The sequence below is a fragment of the Sporisorium graminicola genome, chromosome SGRAM_13 (assembly GCF_005498985.1).
Source record: "Sporisorium graminicola strain CBS 10092 chromosome SGRAM_13, whole genome shotgun sequence".
Classification (NCBI taxonomy): domain Eukaryota; kingdom Fungi; phylum Basidiomycota; class Ustilaginomycetes; order Ustilaginales; family Ustilaginaceae; genus Sporisorium; species Sporisorium graminicola.
Window position 1 is genome coordinate 553,978 of NC_043723.1, and position 19,998 is coordinate 573,975.

At 53.1% G+C, this 19,998-nt stretch overlaps 7 protein-coding genes across 7 annotated transcripts; 3 read left to right on the forward strand and 4 right to left on the reverse strand.

The window, feature by feature from the left end:
• Nucleotides 1-458: 458 nt before the first annotated feature.
• Nucleotides 459-1,958, reverse strand: EX895_002253 (uncharacterized protein; the record flags this gene model as incomplete). Its single annotated transcript, XM_029882852.1, has 4 exons — nt 459-633; nt 727-934; nt 1,030-1,423; nt 1,512-1,958. The coding sequence occupies 4 exons, from the start codon at nt 1,956-1,958 to the stop codon at nt 459-461; spliced, it is 1,224 nt and encodes a 407-aa protein (XP_029740997.1).
• A 983-nt stretch (nt 1,959-2,941) lies between these two features.
• On the forward strand, nt 2,942-5,413 carry EX895_002254 (uncharacterized protein; the record flags this gene model as incomplete). Its single annotated transcript, XM_029882853.1, has 1 exon — nt 2,942-5,413. The coding sequence occupies one exon, from the start codon at nt 2,942-2,944 to the stop codon at nt 5,411-5,413; it is 2,472 nt and encodes an 823-aa protein (XP_029740998.1).
• Nucleotides 5,414-5,797: 384 nt separating this feature from the next.
• On the reverse strand, nt 5,798-7,549 carry EX895_002255 (uncharacterized protein; the record flags this gene model as incomplete). Its single annotated transcript, XM_029882854.1, has 1 exon — nt 5,798-7,549. One exon carries the CDS (start codon nt 7,547-7,549, stop codon nt 5,798-5,800), a length of 1,752 nt encoding a protein of 583 aa, XP_029740999.1.
• A 289-nt stretch (nt 7,550-7,838) lies between these two features.
• On the forward strand, nt 7,839-8,489 carry EX895_002256 (uncharacterized protein; the record flags this gene model as incomplete). The annotated part of the gene is made up of 1 exon (XM_029882855.1): nt 7,839-8,489. One exon carries the CDS (start codon nt 7,839-7,841, stop codon nt 8,487-8,489), a length of 651 nt encoding a protein of 216 aa, XP_029741000.1.
• Nucleotides 8,490-8,692: 203 nt separating this feature from the next.
• EX895_002257 (uncharacterized protein) lies at nt 8,693-9,556 on the reverse strand (the record flags this gene model as incomplete). Its single annotated transcript, XM_029882856.1, has 1 exon — nt 8,693-9,556. One exon carries the CDS (start codon nt 9,554-9,556, stop codon nt 8,693-8,695), a length of 864 nt encoding a protein of 287 aa, XP_029741001.1.
• Nucleotides 9,557-13,506: 3,950 nt separating this feature from the next.
• On the reverse strand, nt 13,507-14,205 carry EX895_002258 (uncharacterized protein; the record flags this gene model as incomplete). The annotated part of the gene is made up of 1 exon (XM_029882857.1): nt 13,507-14,205. The coding sequence occupies one exon, from the start codon at nt 14,203-14,205 to the stop codon at nt 13,507-13,509; it is 699 nt and encodes a 232-aa protein (XP_029741002.1).
• Nucleotides 14,206-16,251: 2,046 nt separating this feature from the next.
• EX895_002259 (uncharacterized protein) lies at nt 16,252-19,633 on the forward strand (the record flags this gene model as incomplete). Its single annotated transcript, XM_029882858.1, has 3 exons — nt 16,252-17,035; nt 17,132-17,524; nt 19,086-19,633. 3 exons carry the CDS (start codon nt 16,252-16,254, stop codon nt 19,631-19,633), a joined length of 1,725 nt encoding a protein of 574 aa, XP_029741003.1.
• Between the last annotated feature and the right edge of the window lie 365 nt (nt 19,634-19,998).

The following is a 19,998-nucleotide window of genomic DNA, read 5'->3' on the forward strand; positions in this document are numbered from 1 at the left end:
CCTGCTTCCATCGGAAACAGGCAAACGGGGTTCCGTGTCCGAAACGATTCGTTGTGCCAAGCGAGGCCAGACATGACGCGCCTGTTTCTCAAATGCTGTGCTCGCCCGTGCCTGCTGCACAACAGTAATCATATTTGGCCATACTGGACAGCCGAATCCCACGGCTGCTGGCCGGCGGCCAGACCCAGACGATGCGTCTGCTGCCGGCGAATGGTGAAACGCTCCGTCTTCCATCGGAACGATGTACCTCAGAAGCATCTCGCAACGCTCAATAGCACCAACCAGTGACGTACGCGAAGCAAGCTTTGAATTTGCAAAGAGAAACCTGCGTGAAGTGAGAGTGTTCTTCTCCGTTCTGCCACTTTCGCCCAACGCTTGGCATAGCCGAACCCAGGAACCAGCGACAAGGCAGAGAGGATAGCAGAGGAGCGGGCAAGGTGAACGGGAGAAGCGTTCACTCAAAGACCAAAGAACTCGCACGTCAGATCGGCTCGAGCGGGATTGTCATGAGTGACGCCTTTCGCAGTCACCGCCTTGACACACGAGCCGTACTCCGAAACCTCGAAGTTGGGTAGCGAGGGCAGCGTGTCTTTCTTGGCGGGGCTCTTAGGGTCAAAGCCGTGTAGACCGCACCTGAGTGAACGTCAAGAGAGAGGGTCCAAGCATCAGTGACATGAAGCTCGACGTGTATAGAGCGACGTTGTCCTTTGTTCGACCTGTACTTACCACTGTTTGGTTGCCTCGACGTGATCGTTGAAGTTGATGACCGCATCGTTGGTGCCGTGAACAATGAGCATTCGAGGGTAGTGACCTTTGTAACCAGGGAACATTCCTCTGGCCTGTTGTTTCCAGTACTCGACTGGCTCGTTCAGACTGCCATCGGTGCACGTGCTATTCCAATCCGCACCCGTGATCTTGTCAGTTCGGAAGCAACCTGTTAGGTATCATAGAGTAGAACCGAATGTGAGCTTGAGCGAATCTTTCACCTAGAATTAGCTCAGCCCCGCTTTGGCCCCGTCGAAGACTCACCAGCTGGAACGCCAGAGAAAGAGGCAGCGGCAACGAACAGGCTGGGATAAGTGGCAGCAAGAGCCTGGCTCAGCATCGCGCCCGATGACTGGCCCACCGCAAAGACTTTATCGCCAGCGCCGTACTTCTTTTGAGCAAACTTGACCATGTTCGCGACTGTGTTTGTGTCTCCACCTCCGTCATGCTTGAGAGAAGCACGGCTGGAAACGTCCCAGCACTTGCCTGAGCCTTCAGGACTCTGTCCGAAGATCATCAAAAACCCTTTTTCGTCTGCCATCTTGGCCCAGCCGGAGCCGGACATCTCTTGGAAAAAGCCAGGCGCGGTCCCCCCGCAGTGGTGCAGCGCCACCACAATTGCGCCCCCGTTCCCGAATGATTTGGGCACATACGTATACTAGAAAAAACAACCAGGCCAGTCAGTACCTCGTTGTATAATCGCGACGGTGGCATTCACAACAAGCTCGGAGAGATGGAACACTCACCATCAGTGCCTTGGTTGGTTGACCAGGAAACTCGGTTTCTTGCTTGAGCTGGCTGTCGCCACCACCCTGGACCATTCCGGAGGCGCCAGCACCTGGCGCACTTGGCATTCCCGGTATACCACCACCGGAAGCGCCGAAAGGAAGAGTAGGTATACCTCCATCTTGGCCGGGCTGAGAAGGGCCAGGTGAGCGTGCGACGCCCTGTTGACCACCAGGCGAGCCAAATGGACGCCAGCCACCGCCAGTAGCACCGTTGTTGGGCGGCATGGCGGGTCCAGGCATAGGACTCCAATGGTTGCCGCTAGCAAGGGGATCAACAGCATGGGGAGCTGACTCACCGTTACTCGGCTGACCACCTTGTGCACTGGTCCAAGGAGGAAGACCTTGCGTGAAAGACTTGCTGGCCAGCAGCAAGCTCGTGACGAGGAGGGAAACAAAGAGTCGCATGATGAGATAAGAAAAAGATGCGAGAGAAGGAGAGTGCTAGTATTTGGAGTAGTGGCTCTTCTTTCCCGATAATCAGTATGCTGTATATATAGCTGTGTGAAATAGGAGCATCGCGGCTTATCGTGACAGCGTCCGTACAAGTTTGCTCTCTCGCAGCGCCGGAGTGAAATGCGATGGCGCTGTTGGCACTCGTTGTCAACAAGCAGAGCGACCATCGTTGACAGCAAGTCGGTGGATCTCATTTTCAGGGCTCCGAAGCGAGCCTGTCATCCAAGTTGGTTGGGTGGGGGTCAGCGGGTGCGTTGCAACCGTTGAGTGGGGGGGCACACCAGGCTGAGATGAAAGGAGCAACTAAGTTCGGCCATGTCTCGCGACGCGTTCACCGACACAAAGTACCGTTGGCAAGAGACGAGCTGATGTGCAACAACGGGCTGCCCACCGCCTCACTGTGGATCCGTACATCATGTCGGTAGTGCAACAGCGACGAGCGTAAACGCGACGAAGGGGGCACACATGATGACTTGATCGGGGCCCGATTACTATAGATTATCTGGCAGACGCTCGTTGGAAATTACCTCACAGATTTCTGGACCCTGAATGAGCGCGCACGGCTAAGCCTCGAGCAGATTCCTCCACAGTTTGGCCGAAGTCGGCGGGGTTTTCCAATGGAAGCTGTCAATGGACTCGACAGTTCGCCTAAGCGCTCGCTACACAGACTGGGAACAACTAGACTAGAATATACCGCGTCTGCAAGCTGAGTCCAAAGTTGGTACAGAGATGATTGGCTGTGCAGCTCTGTATCGGAACCTGCGCATCCGTCTTTGCATGAATCCTCCACCTCATCCATTTGCGGTTCCGATCGACAATGGCTCAGTCCACCTGATTGACTGCGCCGGTCTCACTTCGTATGCTGCCGCACACCACCACCACCATTGATACCCTCTGAACAGCAGCCAGGCTCTGAAGGCTGTTGAAACGCATCAATGAACTCGCCCAAGGAGCAAGAGGTCTTCCATCCCTCTTCTGTCCCCGTCAATCGCGCAAAGAAACAGCGCGAGGGTCGAAAACGCTCGTGCCAGTGTTGCTTCTACGTGGCTACAGTCCTCTTTGCCCTGCTTGGAGCCGTGGTCGTCCTTGGAGGAGGCTATCTGATTGCCAAATTAACTCTCGGGTTCCTATTCCCACTCAGAGATCTCGCCCTCCCTCACAAACACACCCAGCCCTTCAATGCTTCCCAATTGCATCCGCTCATCAACTCACAATCCACGTTCGATATCCATGCAACGGTCCTCGAAGATGTCACCGACCTGCTTGCTCGGGGCGAAAAGCTCCCAGACGACCAACTGTGGCAGACCTACGAACAAACGCTAAACACGCGAGACACCAAAGGCGTTCAGTCCAACTTTACACGGACAGACGTCGTTGTTTGGTCTGGAAAGGTAATCGAGGGGGCTACCATCGACTCGAAGATACATACTTCCATTCCACTGCGCATTCCAGTGCAGCCGCTCTACACCAACAAGTTAGGAAGGTCGTCTCTGCGAGCCATCTTCAGTGTCTCAATACCCGACGAGCAAGCCAAGACACTCGGCACGTTCTTCAACGTTTCTTACATTCTTTCTGATCGCGCACCGATCCTGCCCAAACGAAGCAACTATGCTCACTGGCCGACCGATCTGAATACTGCTCTCATCGACGCCGGCATCTCGACTTCGTTGCTCGAGCTCGTCCCGTCGCCCTTCTACAGAACAGACTCCGAGGGCTCGCCGGTCGAACGTACGATTGACAACCGCAGTCATATAAGTCCGTTCTTTGACAGACACCCTCGAAATCTTCACTTCCTGCAAGCAAGCTCCGACCAGGTCAACCAAGCAGCCGAAGGTCGACTTCCAGAATATCGAAACGGCGATGCGAGGATCCTGATCCCTCACTTTAGGACGAGATCGCGTGTCGGGCTGGTCAAGAGCAAAGATGCATTTGTCTATGATGATGCCATGTTGCATCAGTTTGAAGGCAAGCATAGGCTCATGCGAACGTGTAACAACCTGGACAGTGCTGAGTGCGAACGGCCATACTGGAAGCATGCGTTTGAGTCGCTGTTCACTTTCACCAGGGCAGACTCTGAAGACCACGTCGATGACAAGGACACGGGAAGAACGCAGCCAGACGTTTCAGCTGCAGCAGCGTCAGCCGTCGACAGCAAGAAAGAACAAAAAGCGCACTTTTACGGACCGGTGCTCACCCAAGTCTCGACACCAGCCGCATCTCAATTCCTTCGTCGCATTCCGCAACGAGCGCCTACAATCGATGGTGCACACGAGCCTCAAATCGTGCGAACAAACGCAAGCGCAGCATGTGCCATCCCTGCTGCCTCTTTGGATGCCTCTCGCCAGTACTTTGAGTTTGACTGGCAGATTTACTTCAGCAGTCACACGCTGAGACGAGTCCTGTTAGCCGAGTCGTCATTCCCAACCATAGTGTGGTCTCCTCCTTTACCCCTGGGCCCGGGCGAGGAGGGTGATAGAGAGATCGCCGCCAACTCAGTGCCCACTGAAGCTGCGACTCACATGGTCGGACGGCTGCTTACAGGTGATCGACTGCACTCCAAAGATCATCCTACTCCTCTCGTCATCGGTAGCACGATGGCAGTGATTTGGCACTTCTTTTTTGATGAGATTCTGCTGATCTGGTTCTGGTATACTCGAAGAACGAGCACAGGTCTATGGATCGAAGCACAGTGGACTTGGATTGTCATCGTGATGCTCAAGTTTGCTGTGGAACTGGCTGATTATGTCACGGCTGGCCAAGAGGGTTCCATTATCCTACTCCTATACAGCGGGAGCCCTTTGATTCACGTAATCTTCATGGTCACCACACTGCTTCACCTGAAGCGACCTGCAGACTACACCGGATTTTGGTCGAACCCTCTTGCTTTCCGTCGTCGTCGCCTGACTCGACGCGAAGTTAAGAGCATCAACCTGGCAAAATCAATCGACAAGCGACCTTTCTACGTGCTCTCCGCAGCCCTGGTCCTGATCTGTCTCGGCAACGAGTATTGGATCTCCATTCTCAATCCTGCGGAACGCTGTGTACTCGGCGATACAGATGTGAAAGTCTCGTTGGCTCTCAGCCGACGCATGTTCCAAGAGGCTACCCAAGCACTGACTCGGGCTCTGTTGCAAACACAGCTGCTGGCGCAGGCTTACTTCAACAACCGATCTTCGACGTTCACCGGCTGTTTCCGCATCTCTGCTATCGGAACGGCGGCTCTTGCGTCCTTTGAGATGCTCGTCGAGTGCTTGGCATTGTTCTCAAGCTGGGCAGACCAACGTCATACCTCTCCTATTCGTCTTTACGATTTTGTGGAGCTTGCCTTGTTGATCCCGTTTGCGTACCAGGCTGTGCGGTACAAAGGCGTACCTCAGGTCGAAGTCGAGGACGAGGACGAGGAGTAGCAGCAGCAGTTGGCAAGGTGGAAGGAGGCGCTTTCGATGTTTTAGATCATGCTCACGCAATCTCACCATTCACATTCACATTTGGTTCCCCTTGTCGAGGCACTCGGGATAACGTGCAAATCAGACCAGATCCTCTCAGCGCATGCCTTATCGCGACGAGCCTTGATGGCTGTGAGCTTTGCTTGTCCGCCCTGCTCCTTTCCTTCCTTTCCTCCTTCTACGGATCGTCCACAAACAACTTAGCAGTCATGAACAAACCTCGCCATTGTGTCAGTCAGTGTATTCCTAAGCTTGTTGCAACAGGTATGCAGGGGTATCGTTTGTAGAGAGTGCATGGTGAGACCAAGATGCAGTTTGGTTTTGAGACGACGCAAATAACGGCGGTCACAGACGAGAAGATCGGAGCGGTGGGGGGCCAGCCTCCGGCTCCCGGCGACGACGACGTGCAGCTTTGCGTCGGGCTTGGATGTCTCTGCGACTGCCCAAGGTCTGCGGGTTGCGGAACAGATTCAGTGGATCGACCTGCATCTTGATGTCTTCAAGGCGTGGAATGGAGGATCCATAGTAGAGCTGCCTCCATTCGTCTTCGTCGAGTTCCGAATCGACGTAGCAAGAGTAGCCACCTCTGCCAAGGTCGGAGGCCTGGATGGCGCCGTTGATTCGAGCATCGAGCTCGCGTGCATATAGGTGGCCTGAGTGTGCGAGGTCCATGTAGGCAACAGTGCCAACAGCAACTTGGATGAGCCAGAGACCATCTCGATGAGGGAAGCTGCTGAGCTTCTTGGCTTTAGGCTGAGCGTGTGCTGGCCTGCCGCCGCCGAATAGCTCAAAGTAGATGTTCCACGCCCAAAATACATGCTTGCCGTTAGGAAGATCGACATCTTGGCCAGCGGTCAAACTGGTATCCCAAATATATTGCATGAGAGGCCGCAAAGCCTGCTGGTCGAATCCCTTGTTGGGCTTGAGGGTGAGCGATGACTTTGTGACAAAGTTGTTGTGTTGCTTGTGGATAGCTTCGGTGTCAAGCTTGTGCTCGCCTTTGCCAAAGTCATCCCATTCCTCCATGAGCTCAAGATAGTTATGAAGCGTGACTTTCTGGGTGTCCGGCTCCGGCGCGGAGTAAGAACGAAGTTCGGCCATGAGCTTCGATTGAAGCTGATCCCATTCGGCTACAGGGCCAAGGTATATACCCTTGACTTCGATTGAGACTGGTCGGTTCATTGATGGCTGAGGATCGCTTTGTGACGGCTTGCGGAGTTGGATGTGCAAGCCGAGATCGTTTGAGAGATCGTGCTGTAGAGAGAAAGCTTGGACGGCCAACATGACTGCGATGGCCTTGTCTACGGTGTCGATGGAAGGGGTCCAGCGGAATTCAAACGAAATAACGGGTGGCGAGGCGTCCTGTGATTGGAAAAGAAAGCGAGTGACGATGCCGAAGAAGGAACCACTTCCTCGTAGCGCCCAGAGCAGCTCTGGATGCTGCGATTCCGAGACGGTGACCATGGATCCATTGGCAAGCACGAGATCCGCTTCGAGGATATTGTCGGCAGTAAGTCCCCACTTTCTTGACATGGGACCGAAGCCACCACAGAGACTGAGACCGCCGACGCCGACTCCTGCACAGGTACCCGTCGACATTGCTCGTTGACCATTGCCCTGATGCCAGAGGCCTTTAACCACGTCACCGAGGCGAGCACCCGGACCGACCTCGACGGAGGCTCTCTGCGGGTGCGAGACTACCGAGTTGAGACGGGCAAGATCGATGACGACAGAGCCATCCATGCCGCCGCTTCCAAAGCCAGCGAAGGAATGGCCGCCACTCCTAGCAGCGATGGGCGCATCCGAGTGTTCTGAAACGCACATCACCGCCTGCTGCACCAGCCTGGCCGAGGTGGGATACGCGATGAGCGTGGGGTTGTAGTGAAAGACGACATTGTCGGATGCAGATGCCTGGAAGTAGACCTCTGCTGTACTGACGTCGGCGGCCACCAGCTCGATGCCAGCTTGACCAAGGCATCGCTGTAGATGAGTGGTTGCAACGACGCGTGGCTCAAGGGTGGTGGTATTGCTAGCGCTCGCTGCGCCAATTAGCAAAGTCGCTGCTTGAGCCAAGCGATGGAGCCGTCCAAGACGCATAAGTGCTACGTCTCGAGTGCTTCGATGAGCGCGATCGACAGAGTGTGGTGGGGAAGCAAGGTGCTGGTTGTGGCGGCGGACAGATGAGCTGGCTTGCTGGCTGGCTGCATGTCTGGCTGGCTGGCTGGCTGGCGTTGCAGGAACAAAGCGGGCGCAACCTAACGACTCCTTGCAGATCCTTCCTCAGCCAGGGTCCAAGCAGATTTCCTATTTTAGTCAATTTCCGACGCCGACGAAATAAGACGCGCTTTGCTCGCTTGGATTGGCGTTGGGTTAGGGTTACCTGCCAATGTTCCGACTTAGCCTTCTTACCTCAACCATCCAGTACTCAGAGCCCGGCCTTGAGGTTGCCTCGTCCAGCGCATCCGTTAAGGGACTCCTCTCGAAAATGGTGCAAGCAAGAATGGCCACCGAGGCCGACGTCGAGGCTATTTCTCGCATCTGCAGCGCAAGCTGGCGTTTCACCTACTCGAACCTGCTCAGCAGCCAAGTGATAGAGGCCGTCATCGCCAAATACTATACGCCCGATCGCATCAGGTCAGAGATTGCGTCTGCAATGCCTCATTGGTCAGGCTACATGGTCGTCGAGGACGTTCAAGGCCATATTGCAGCCGTCGGAGGCGGTGGCTTGTCCAGTCCAACCACGGGTGAGCTCTACGTGCTCTACGCAGACCCGCATCTTCGGGGCAAGGGTTTTGGAAGTGCCATTCTCGAGTTGCTCACTACCCAGCAAGTTGCCGCAGGTGCTTCCGAGCAGTACGTCGCTGTGCAAAAAGGCAACAACCTCGGTATTCCCTTTTACCTCGCCCGTGGTTTTGTCGTCGTAGAAGACAAGCCATCCTGGGACGAGATTCTATCAAAAGAGGGCGTCCGTAGCTTGAGGATGCGTCGATCCATTGGTTCATCTGGCCAAGTAGCGGCCCAAACTCCATCAGATTAATGCATGAACAAACCAAATTCAAACGACATAGCCTTCTACAGTACCATGCGGCTCGGACAGAGGCAATCAATTGTTCACAGTCGGAGCAGTCGTGCATGGGACTAATGAAATTCGCAATGTGGCCCGCCCCATGATGGGAGAAGCTTTGTCTCTTTCCACGATCGGAACACCATACTTTTCCTTATTCCTGCCTCCTTACTTGCTCAAACTCGGTAGGAGTCCATGGCAGCACCGATCCGCGCGATCTGTCCATTGGTAAAGAGCGTTCTGCACGACTCATAACTGTAGTCCATGTGCGAGTGGATGCTGTCGACGCCGCCGCCGGCGCAAGAATCCTGGCTCGCGGGGCACCCACGAGTCACGGTAGATTGAGGCGGTGTGTCATCAACGTAGTCACCGCTGCCGGTGCAGCCGCCTTGGAAGACATGGTACAGGCCAGCCCAGTGACCAACTTCGTGCACCAGCGTCTTGCCAGCCTGGTAGTTGGTGATCGGACCTCCAGGGTACGTCTGCCAGTCCAATACGATGCCATCGTTCGAAGGGTTGGAACGATAGCTCCAAGGGAACGTCGCGTAACCCAGCAGTCCTGAGGAACCGAAGCTCACTGTGTAAACGTTGAGTGCGTTTGAGCCGCCTTTTCGAAGAGCAGACTTCATGGCGCGTTCCTGCGACGTTCCTTGATTGACGTTGTTGAACCAATCAGAGTTGGTCGTAGTGTCAGTGCTAGCAAGATAGAAGGTCAATCCAGTGCCGGCGTAGTTGTCGTTCAGGATCGAGATCTGGTTGCTGATGGCACTCGAAGAGATCCTGCCATTTGTGCCATCCGTGATCAAGTGATAGTACACGGGAATGTTCGCTGACACGGCAGCAGCACTGGCGGCTGCGCTCCTCTGGTTGCCGCTGCTCAGGCGAGCTGCAGCGATCCTGTTTCCGATTGCTTGTTCCACCTCGGCAGGGGCGATTTCGTGACTTCCGCACATCTTGACTTCGGAAGGAGCGGCCAGGACAGCTGGTGCTGCGATCGCAAGCGCGGCTCCGACGTAGAGGATAAGCGTAGTGAAGCGCATCTTAGAAACAAGAATAGATAGTCTGGTGAAGGGCGGATGGAAGGGTATGTTGGACTGGTTGTGGAGAATCGACGACAGAACTGCTTCGAGCGGGTCTTCTTATACCTTTCAGAACAGAATGAACTTGCTCGACTACGTCCCTCACTGTGAGCGAAGAAGGTGAGCAAGATACATCTCAACCAAGCACTGAGCTGAATGACCCTTGCTGAAGCGAAGTCTGTTCTCGGATTCTTCGACACCTGCTGGTCAGCACGCACATCACTGTCGATGCGCGAAGAGTGTCGTTTGACAACAACGAGATACCATTCTAGGTGTCGTTCTACATACTGAGCCAGTCTTTCCCAGCAACCAGACAGGCTGTAAGTATGCTGTAAAAGCACAAAGACGGAAGGCTTCGTGCCGGAGCGATCTAAATCGCTCGGAGGTGCGGCTTCCGTCAACGCACCGATCTCGACAGAGCGAAGCCTTATCGAGCGCACTTTAGCAGGCGGTGTGGCTTGTGTCGCAGAGAAGGTTGCATCGATACGACAGGTGACGGTAACGGGGATGATTGTGGGGATGCGCGAGTGTTGAGCAATTGCTGTGCAACGAAGTCCATCACGCGATTGAGTTAAGATTGGACTTGCGGTGAATGCTACACAACAACATGCACGATCTTCCCAGTGGTGTGGTAACAGAGTAGCGTGCGCTGTCACCAACCCTATCATCGGAGAGGACAGGTCCGTGTGACTAGAGCAGAACAACGACGCTAAGGTTGCTTACCTCCTAAGCGAGACCGGGAGCCAAAGATGGTCGCTAGGTGACGAGCAGAAGGGCAAACAATTTACACGCACAACGTCGAGACATTCTGTTCACAGAAGCTAGCTAATAGCAGTTCCAAATGGGGCAGGGTAGTGCGAGGAAGCGAAGTCAACAACGGAAGTCAATCAGCCGTGAACGAAACTGCAGTGTCGGTGTTGTCAAGGTCACCGATTCGGCGAATGTAACGTGGGTTCGCATGAGCGCAAGAGGAAGACCCTGTCAATATGTTTGATGTCGTGCGTGGATGGGCAACGACTTGACCTGTTTAGGCGAGCTTTTCCTGGAACATAGGGATTACCACGTTTTCTTTCGAATAGCCGAGGCCTTGGCACCCTTGCGAGCGGGCTAGCGCACCGCTCGATGGGGTCGTCGCCGAAAGCAGAATTCGCGGTCTGACTCAGAACGTCGTTGGGTCCGAGGTGCTAGACGAATGGAAGTCAAATCTGCTCGACATCGCGCCAAAGCGGGTGAGGGATCCAAAGCGCTCGAAGAAGAATCGTTGCCAGTGGGTCTTGACGTCCGCGCCATCCGAGAAACAGGGCGCAACCAAGCTTCATGCCTTGAAGGGTGGCATCGCAGAACTCGAGCGCATGAACACAACTGTGTCGTGGTGCGGATTTGCACCCGTGTACTTGCAATACCAGGTTAGGAAGGTGTAAAGCCCAAACAAGCGAGCGGGATACTGTAGGCTGCAACGATCTGGACAAACTCCGAACTCGCTTACCGTATGTGTTTCGCGTTGCGCGGTCTGCGCTGTTGGCGCTGACTAGCTTTTAGGCCGCTTTTGAGATTCCTTTGCCAAGACTTTTAGCCGCTTTTCCGCACGTCAAGACGTCGGAAGGCTTAGATCCGCTTGCTTGCGCCCCCGCAGACTTCTGCTGCTGCTTTGCGTTCAGCCTCATTATCTGGCAACACTGAGGTCACAACAATGCAGCTACCAGGCTAAAGGACAACAGCCCGAGTCAATCACGCGCACGACATCTTCTCGCAACGAAGACGAGGGCTGTTCGTCGTTCCGGCGTACTCCGTCGCGTGCTCCTTGTCCAGTTTGCCAACTCATAGGCGATATCTTTGTCGTGTTCTTTTGAGAAGTTGACCGCATAGTCCGTGCCTTGCAGCCACAGAGCACACCGAGTGTCGTTGCGATCAACGTTCAGAGATGCATTACGGTCCTTGTCGGCTGGCTCGGCTTGCCACAAGACACCTTGGCAAGTCTGTCTCTCTGCTCCTTCATCCACCCTCTGTTGAATGACCGTCAAGACCGAATTCTTCTGCTTCTTGCACTTCTGCAAACCTTTCTCGACTCGAAGTAAGCCGAACAGGACCGAACTGACTGCTATTGCGCTCTCTGACCTGTAGAAGTTGTGCGAAGCGAGTGTATCCCTCCGCCGATGCAATCATCCATTTGAACTACGCCGACACAGCCTTCGTTTGTACAACTTATCCCCTTCAAGATGCCACGACACAGCATTAGGTTCTCCCCCACGGCCATTGTCTCTACGTGTTTCTGACCGCGTGTAAGGCCAAACGTTACCAAAAAAAATTGCTGCTGTTTGCGGTTACTTCTTGTTCTTTCTTGAAGTGAGACCTGTCGAACGATGCGATGTAGAGCCGCTCGGGACGAGACGTGCGTTTGCATCGCCGTCCGTCGAAAAGTGGGGCACTACTCATTGCACCTTGTTTATCAGAAATGCATCCCATCTTGTAAAGCCAACGACGATGTGCTATGTGTCCATGTGTCGATAGCTACGAAGCGTGTTGTAGCTAAAGAAGCGCACGATGTACTTGGTGAGCATATCTGCTAAGAGTGCCTCTCGTGCGACAGGGAGAGGGCATCTGGGCGAGCGATGCTCGCCTCCCACCTCTTCATATGCCTAAGCCATGTATCTATGTTTCCTTCTCTTCCTCCATCATCTCTCTCATCGTCGCTAGGCTAGTCACCGCCTGGCGCTCGATTTTCCCTCCCTGTACTACCTGCTTATGTCTTTTTGCTCGCCCTTTGGGATTGAATTTCTTGCTGGCTTTTCATCTCCGATCCAATCTGCAGTTCTAATTGAGACGTGGCCGACTCGTCGCTCATTTCTTGTCTCTTGGCCGTTATATATTGTCCGTATCTTCATCTCTCCGCTCTCCGCTCTTTCTCTGCATAACCGTCATCTCTTGTATAAAGAATCGCACCTGCGCGTTGCAACTCTGGCACAATGCAAGCAACTCAGGAATCCGAATCGCACGGCGAAGGCCTCCTCTCAGCTTCATCTCAGTCTGTGCAAACGGGAAAGTCCGACGATAACTTCACCATAAACGATCTCATGGATATTCTAATCTCAAGCACACCGGAAAATAAAGTGTTCACTTGTCTACCACGAGGGATTTTCACTCCAGCCGCGGTGGAATACCTGGTGGAAACTATCGGTATCTTGCCAATCAGCAACGACGAACTCAAACTTGGTTTGATGCAGCGTCAACTCAACTTGAGAGGACTGACCTTGATTATCTACGACAGCGTAGGTGGAAGAAACCACGCATATAAGGGTTGGACTGTGTTCAATTTCACGATCAAGAGAATCTCGGACGACCTGTGCCGCCTGACATACCACCTTCAAGACCAACAAGTGATCACCACAGACTTCAAAGCTCTGTCGCTGGACTAGCAATGTTGGTCTTCCGAATGCTAGTTGCCCAAGGGCGGGTCTCTGTGGCTTCAACGTCGGAGCTTCCACATCCAAGCCACACGATCGCAACCATGGAGCTCCTGAAAGTGTGCTGTAAGTTGAGCCAGAAGATTTGCACGTGAGACTTCTTGATGTTGCCTCAAAGAACAAGAAAGAGTCTTCGTAATGCATCGTTATTCTCGTTTCGCAGCCCTTGCTCACATACTGAGGAGGCATGAAAGATGTTTGTTCACTAGCATCGAATGACCTCTAGCATGCATCGAATGACCTCTAGCATGAGATCAGGTATGGCGTCTTTGCTGCTTCGTGGATGTTACGTCGTATAATAAACATATGAGCCACGATAGCAAAGACAGAAGAGATGAGTACGGATATCTGTTGGGTAGCAGGTGCTGGCAAGCAGCGCAAAGGGTATGGTACAGTGTCATAAAAACATTTTGTGAACAAGTCGGGGAAAATTGCAGCTCAACGTGAGCCCTAAAAAGCCCCGGGAGTCGACTCTTGGCCAGCCTCCAGGGAGTTTGCCGAGGATTGGCTGGGGGAAGGAAGAGGATGGGGCTTGTCTGACAGGTTCAAATCTTTACTGAAGTCGTGCGGATTGCTTCGGCTTCTCTTCCACGAAAAGTTGCTGGGCAAGTAGGCAGCAGGATTGTACAAGTTCAAGATGTAGACGGCGCTGGTGACCATGGCAGCGTCGAAAGTAAAGAATGTCCATTCGGTTCGCGCGATGATGCCTTCCCAGCCCACGCACATCTCGATCAGACGAAAGAGACTTCGAACAAAGATGAACGCGCTGGAAAGAGCGGTGGCGGCAATAAAGGCTTTTGTGCGCTTGTTCCACAGGTCCGGCGAGGGAGGATCCTTGCAACAACGTCGCACAAAAACGAGAAGCAACAGGTTGAACAGGATGTATCCAACAAGCTGAAGTGCAAGGCCGACGACGACAATGTTGCCTCCCGTAGTTGTGTCCCCGCGTTCCGACTGGGCGCCAGCAGCAACACCGGAACCGCCACCCTGGATGGCAATCGACGAAACGTCGAGAACAACAAAGAAAGGTACGATCCATTTTGGGTTGACAAGCGAGTAGCGTGCTGGAAAGATGGTTGAGAGCCTGCCTAATATGGCGAAATCGATTGCAGCGAAAAGCGCCGGAGTAATGACGAGGATGACTTGCATGGCCGTGTACACATCTGAGTTGAAAGGCTTGTAGTGTCCATAGATACGACATGCATTGCCAGCAGCCTCAAAGAGGCATCCAAAGGTGAGGACGAGAAGCCACCACTGGCGATAGATGATGTTTTGGCCAAAATGCCAACAAGCTGAGATGGCGTAGAGAATGGTGAAGAGAAGGGGGGCGGACAGGACCGGTTGGTATCCATAGGGCGAATAGAGCAACTCTTCAGTTGTCCAGGCCCGGCGGATCCAATCGCAGCCTTGAATAACAAGAAAAGCTGGCAAAGACGGCATTCTCCGTGACTAAAGAAAGCGGATACTGGCCTGAGAAGGGGAGGTCTAAACAAATAGGGGAGCGGGTGTAACAGGCAGGGATTGTAGGGGACTTTGGCTGGCCATGGCAGGCATTATCGTAGACTATATACTCGGTACCGCATCAGACAATCAAGGGGGTGCAAGACAAGACGTCGGAGCGTTTGTGCTGCAGGAGTGAGGAGTGTTGACAATCCTCTGTGCTGAACGCAAACGTATGCGTCAAACAGTCTCGATAACTGGAGCAAAACAAAAGCTACTGCTGACAGCTTCCCGCCAGCTTGAAGTCGCTCGCCATGGAAAGCACATGCTCATGCAAAGATGCAACGGATATGTCAGAGCAAAGGCTAAGTTGCATGAAGTACCTAGTGGGACTCTCGGGCCTCGGGAGTCGGCTACAGACGCTAGTGGCCATGATGATGAAAATCGCCATGGCATAACAACGACAAAAAGAATGCTAGATCAAACCCAGAAACGACTCATTGATCCCAAACGGTCCCTCTCCGAGTTCCGATGCAGACAAAGGACCCAACCCATTTGGGCAGGTTCTTTCGACCGAAGGGTTCGGTGGCTGTACGCATGAACACGACGCAAGGGATCGCATACCGCAAAGGATGAGGTGCTAAATATGCAAAAATTGTCCGAAATCCGATTCCGAGAATCCGAGGATTTCATTTTGCCAGCTGACAGTCCAAAAGTAAGTCTGTTTACCATGGCAACACAGACACAGACACACACTCACGCGACATGGGGATCGGAAACTGGAACGCGGAACAGGGAGCACCTGGTCGGATCAGCTGCTGAGCCGCTCCTGAACCCAACTGCCACAATCAGAGCGAAACCCGCAAGGCAGAGAGGAGGCGAGCGGAGCAGATGGCGAATTGCTAGCAGTGTGTGACTGCAGGAAGAGGATGCCCACGCCATCACATAGTCAGTTTCTGATAGTGTTTGGTCTGGTGTCGAATTAATCACTGTCTGTAGTTTTCTCGGACATGTATCCCATATCAAGGCTGTGAATTGACCGGATCCAGCATGGCTTTCCCTGAAGAGACAGGGACTCCACTTTCAGCGCCTCGACCAGATTTATCTACTATCGCAGCGCCTCGACAGCACAATGAGCGACTCGATCACGATTCAAAGCTCCCATCCGCCCCAAGTGGAACATAGCAAAAATGAATCGGTCTCAGAAAAGCTGCCGGTACTACGACCGGCTCAAGCGAGATATGACTCGTTGCATAACTCGGAGACTGGCGACAACGACGTAGCCAGTCTGGGCCATCTTTATGGAAGAGAGCTCATCTTGACGCTGTGCGGTCTGTCATTGCTCCTCTTTCTTGCCGCGATCGATACCACCATCATATCAACAAGTCTGATCGCCATCTCGAGCGGATTTCATAGCTACGATAGAAGCAGCTGGATCGTCAGTGCCTTCACTCTCACGTATGCTTCCTTTATCCCACCTTGGTCCAAGCTTTCCGATATCTATGGGAGGAAACCCATTCTCTTGGTGGGTACCATCATTTTCGTTGTCTTTTCAGCTGCGTGTGCAGCAGCTCAGACGATCCAACAGCTGTAAGCTACGCTACCGCCTCTATTTGTTTGCAGCAAAGCTTGCCAGTGCTCCAGTTTGCTTATCCCAGTCTCAACCATTGGTCCTCGCCTTTCTTTAGCATTATTTTCCGAGCTTTTCAAGGTATCGGTGCCTCGGCAATTTATACACTCGTGGTGACTGTCATCATGTCGATTGTTCCAGCAGAAAAAGTGCCGCTCTTGTCATCAATCATCTCGTTGATTTTCAGCACAGCTGCCGTACTGGGTCCCGTGGTTGGTGGCGTCCTCACTCAGTCAAGCAACGCAGCGCACCAGAGTGGTCTCGGTTGGAGGTGGATTTTTCTAATCAACATCCCTATCGGCATCGTCGGCTTCATCCTGCTTCTGGTTGCGTTCCGCGAGCCGCGTACAATTGTCGACACTCATGGACTGTCGCATCTTGCCAGACTTTCTCATGTCGACTGGGCAGGAAGCCTCTTGATCATTCTCTCCACCGTCATGCTGCTCACGGGTATTGAGCTGGGTAGTAGGAACCTGTATGCAAGATGGAGGTCTCCCGAAGTGGTATCGCTTTTGGTGCTCGGACCTGTCTTGCTCGCCTTCTTACCCTGGATCGAGTCCAAGGTCAAGCATCCGGTGGTACCAAATCAATTCTATGCCAATCGAACGCTCATGGCGCTCAATCTGATCGCGTTCTGCGCTCCCGGATTCGTCTTCCTCAGCGTGGCCGTCTACCTGCCCCAAGCATATCAGCTCGTCAGGCAAGAGTCGCCCCTACACAGTGGTATAATGATCCTGCCTCTGGCTAGTACCGGTGTCTTGTCCTTCGCTTTCACTCTGATTTGCAAGCTCTCCGGACACACACGACCGCTTCTTGTTCTCGGAACATCTTTGCTCACCTTGGGTACTGGGCTCTTGGGACTAAGGACAGCTAATGTCGTCAATGAATTCGGATTCCAGGTCATTCTGGGTGAGTTTATCGAAAGCATTTTTGGCTCGCTTCATGACTGTATGTAGGAAAACGTTTTGCTAACATGATATTCGTGCTTGTGGCTTGGCTATTCAGGAGCGGGATGTGGGGCCATTCAGCCTCTGTTGGCCATTGTTGGTCAGATCAGTGTTCATAGCAATGATCTTGCATCGGCGATGGGCTTGATCAACTTTCAACGCATGATGGGAGGCACCATTGGTGTAGCTGTCACCTCGGCCCTGTTGCGATCCTTCGTCGATTTTTCCTCAATCCAGATGCAACTCGAGGCGCAGGTTCCCAACGGAGTGACAAGCCACGATAGTTTCCAGGCAGTAGCATCGCAACTGGAACAGGTGTTGATCAGGCCGGCGCAGCAGCTAGCCAAGTTTTCGCCACCGGAGCAGGCCATCATCCTCCAAGGTTTTGATAGGGCTTTCCGGCTGGTTTGGATTACGCTTGCCGGCGTCTCCGGTGCTGCAATTCTTTCATGTTTGATGCTCAAAAAACATCGGACAAAGCCCTTGCTTGCAGCCAAGAGAAAACGGCAGACCAGGAAGAATAAGCAGGCGGGTTAGCTCATCCAATTTAGTATAGTACCGAATCATTGCAATTGAAAACCACGTCAGACGCTTCAATGTCGACGGAAAGAGAGTAGATATGGATGTGGTAGTCGCAGACAGCGCGGACATAGACGGATTTTACATACAACCTTGGCAGGCTCTCGCAGAGCGTGTGGCGGGTTCTCTGTCATCGTGCACAACGGGTTGGAGGATTTCAGCTCTGCACGACATTGCACGTGTGTTTGTTCGGACACTCAATAACAGCAAGGGTTGACTATATTCCACAGCGACATGCTCCCTCTCGCACTTGTCGATTGGACTGAAACTGCTTGGACTGAAACTGCTGAGTCCATCCAGTACATGATGTTCTACAATCGTATTCGAAATTTCTAGCGGGTCGGAGTTTGAAGCGCAATCCGCATCAGTTCCAAGGTTTCGGAGACGTACTGCACGTCAGAGCACTCATCGTGAGTGGCTGCGCTCGCGTAGGACATGCAACGGAAGCCTCTTTCCGACACCAGTTTAACTGAAGACGTAAGACGGCCTACAGCCTACGAGATACCAGATCGGAAGAGCACCAACACACAATCGCACCGTGACAAAGCGAAGCTTCTTGGTCGAGTTGAGTATCCACTGGGATGTTCGGTTCTCGTTGCCAGCGAAACGCCTGCTCTGTCGACTTGAACGGTGTCACTCTGAAATGCACAGTCGATAGGCGACAATCGTCTGCTACTCGTGTCCAGCATATCGAGAACAGTGATATCACAGCGGTGATATGCAAGGAAGTGTAAAATAGCGTTAAAGAGCCCGCACAGACTTTCCTGCGGGAGCATAAAAAAACGAACACAAGACCGTCTGAGGTAGCCCAAAATATACCAACTTATTCTGGTCAAAAAATGAATATAGCACAGTACCGAATTGATGCCCAGACAAGGAGTACTTTTCGCACTCTCGGCACATCTACCTGGTGTCAAGCATGGCGAAATTATAGCTAAAATGAGACCTTTTGCGCGTATGCTTCAAGTTGCATAAGCTTTTCACTCCCACCACATGTTTCCCGTGGCGTCGGGTTAGCTGAATTCGCTGGAGCACCACAACATCACGGCTTGTGCGCCAACAACCACGTCCATTGTCTCCAATGTGAGCGCACGGAAGGCCCATTGAAAGACAATGGGTCCCTCGTACTGGGTCACGAACATGGTGTCGTGCGTCGAATTCGAGCCCGCTCTGATCGGCTCCTTGCTTGACGAGGGAAGAAACTTGACGTTGACTTTTTGGTAGAGTTGGGCCCCATCCTGCTCTCAAGGGACCGTGCAAGCAGGTGATGGATGTTAAGAATGCCTCCCTGCCCTATTTCGCATCATTGTCTCGCGTTGTCCACGAAGATGGAGCGCTGCTCACCACTCCAGGCTCGCTTTGAGGTAAAGGTGCTCAGATAGGCGACCTCACCAGTGCGGCGAATACCATTTGACTTGTTCCTCACAATTTAGGTGCCGAGCCTGCCGCAGATCGACCCCAGGTGCAGATCTCCGCGAACGTGCAAGCCTCACGTCTTACTGAGCTTCCCGGCTATCAATGGGATCACGAGGCTTACTGGCTTGAGACTCGCTCGGTGCGTAGTCACCGCCTGCGCAAATACCGTCACAACCTTCTCGGCTATCCGTTCGAAACCTCGATCGACACAATTCCTCGCTGGAGGAATTCCTTGCGCCTCAGCAAGCTTCCATGGTTCAAGGACCATCAAATTCAGGGTCGCATCATCTTCCCTGCTCCTGGTTATCTAGCTCTGGCCATTGAGGGTGCCTTCAACCACTGGCTTCACGGACTCCGGAACGACTTCCAGAAGGACAACCATCTTTACGACATTGAAATCAAGACCGTACTGGGGCTGAAGGATGATAAGACGAGAGAAGTCATGTGGGAGACGCGCATGATTGACGGAGTCAATGGTAGTCGCTTCGCCTTTTCAATCGTAGTTTTGTCGATGAGCCTCAACGGCTCAAAGCAACTCACCACGAGCATTGCACAGGAGTGCTAGCCCTGGAGACACACGATATCAGACTGAACTCGTATGGACTACAAGAAGAGGTTCAATCTTCCAACGTTCCTCCGTTTGACATCACTGAAGCTATCATGGACTATTACAATCGGCTGCACGACTTGGGCTTGCAGTGCAATTGCCAACATCGTAGTAAAGAATTGAAGCAGCGACGATGTGCTCGTTCTTCATGCCACCCACTTGCTAGCTTCAACTGGCATGGCTTGGCTTTTCTGGAGTCAGCTCAATGCTGGCAAGTTTTATGATCACCTGCAGACCGCTATCGCAATACTCGTTCTCGAGCTGCGTCTCGTAGCTTTGCTTGAGGCTACATCTCCGGAGGTAATAGGCAGCCTTGTCGGCTG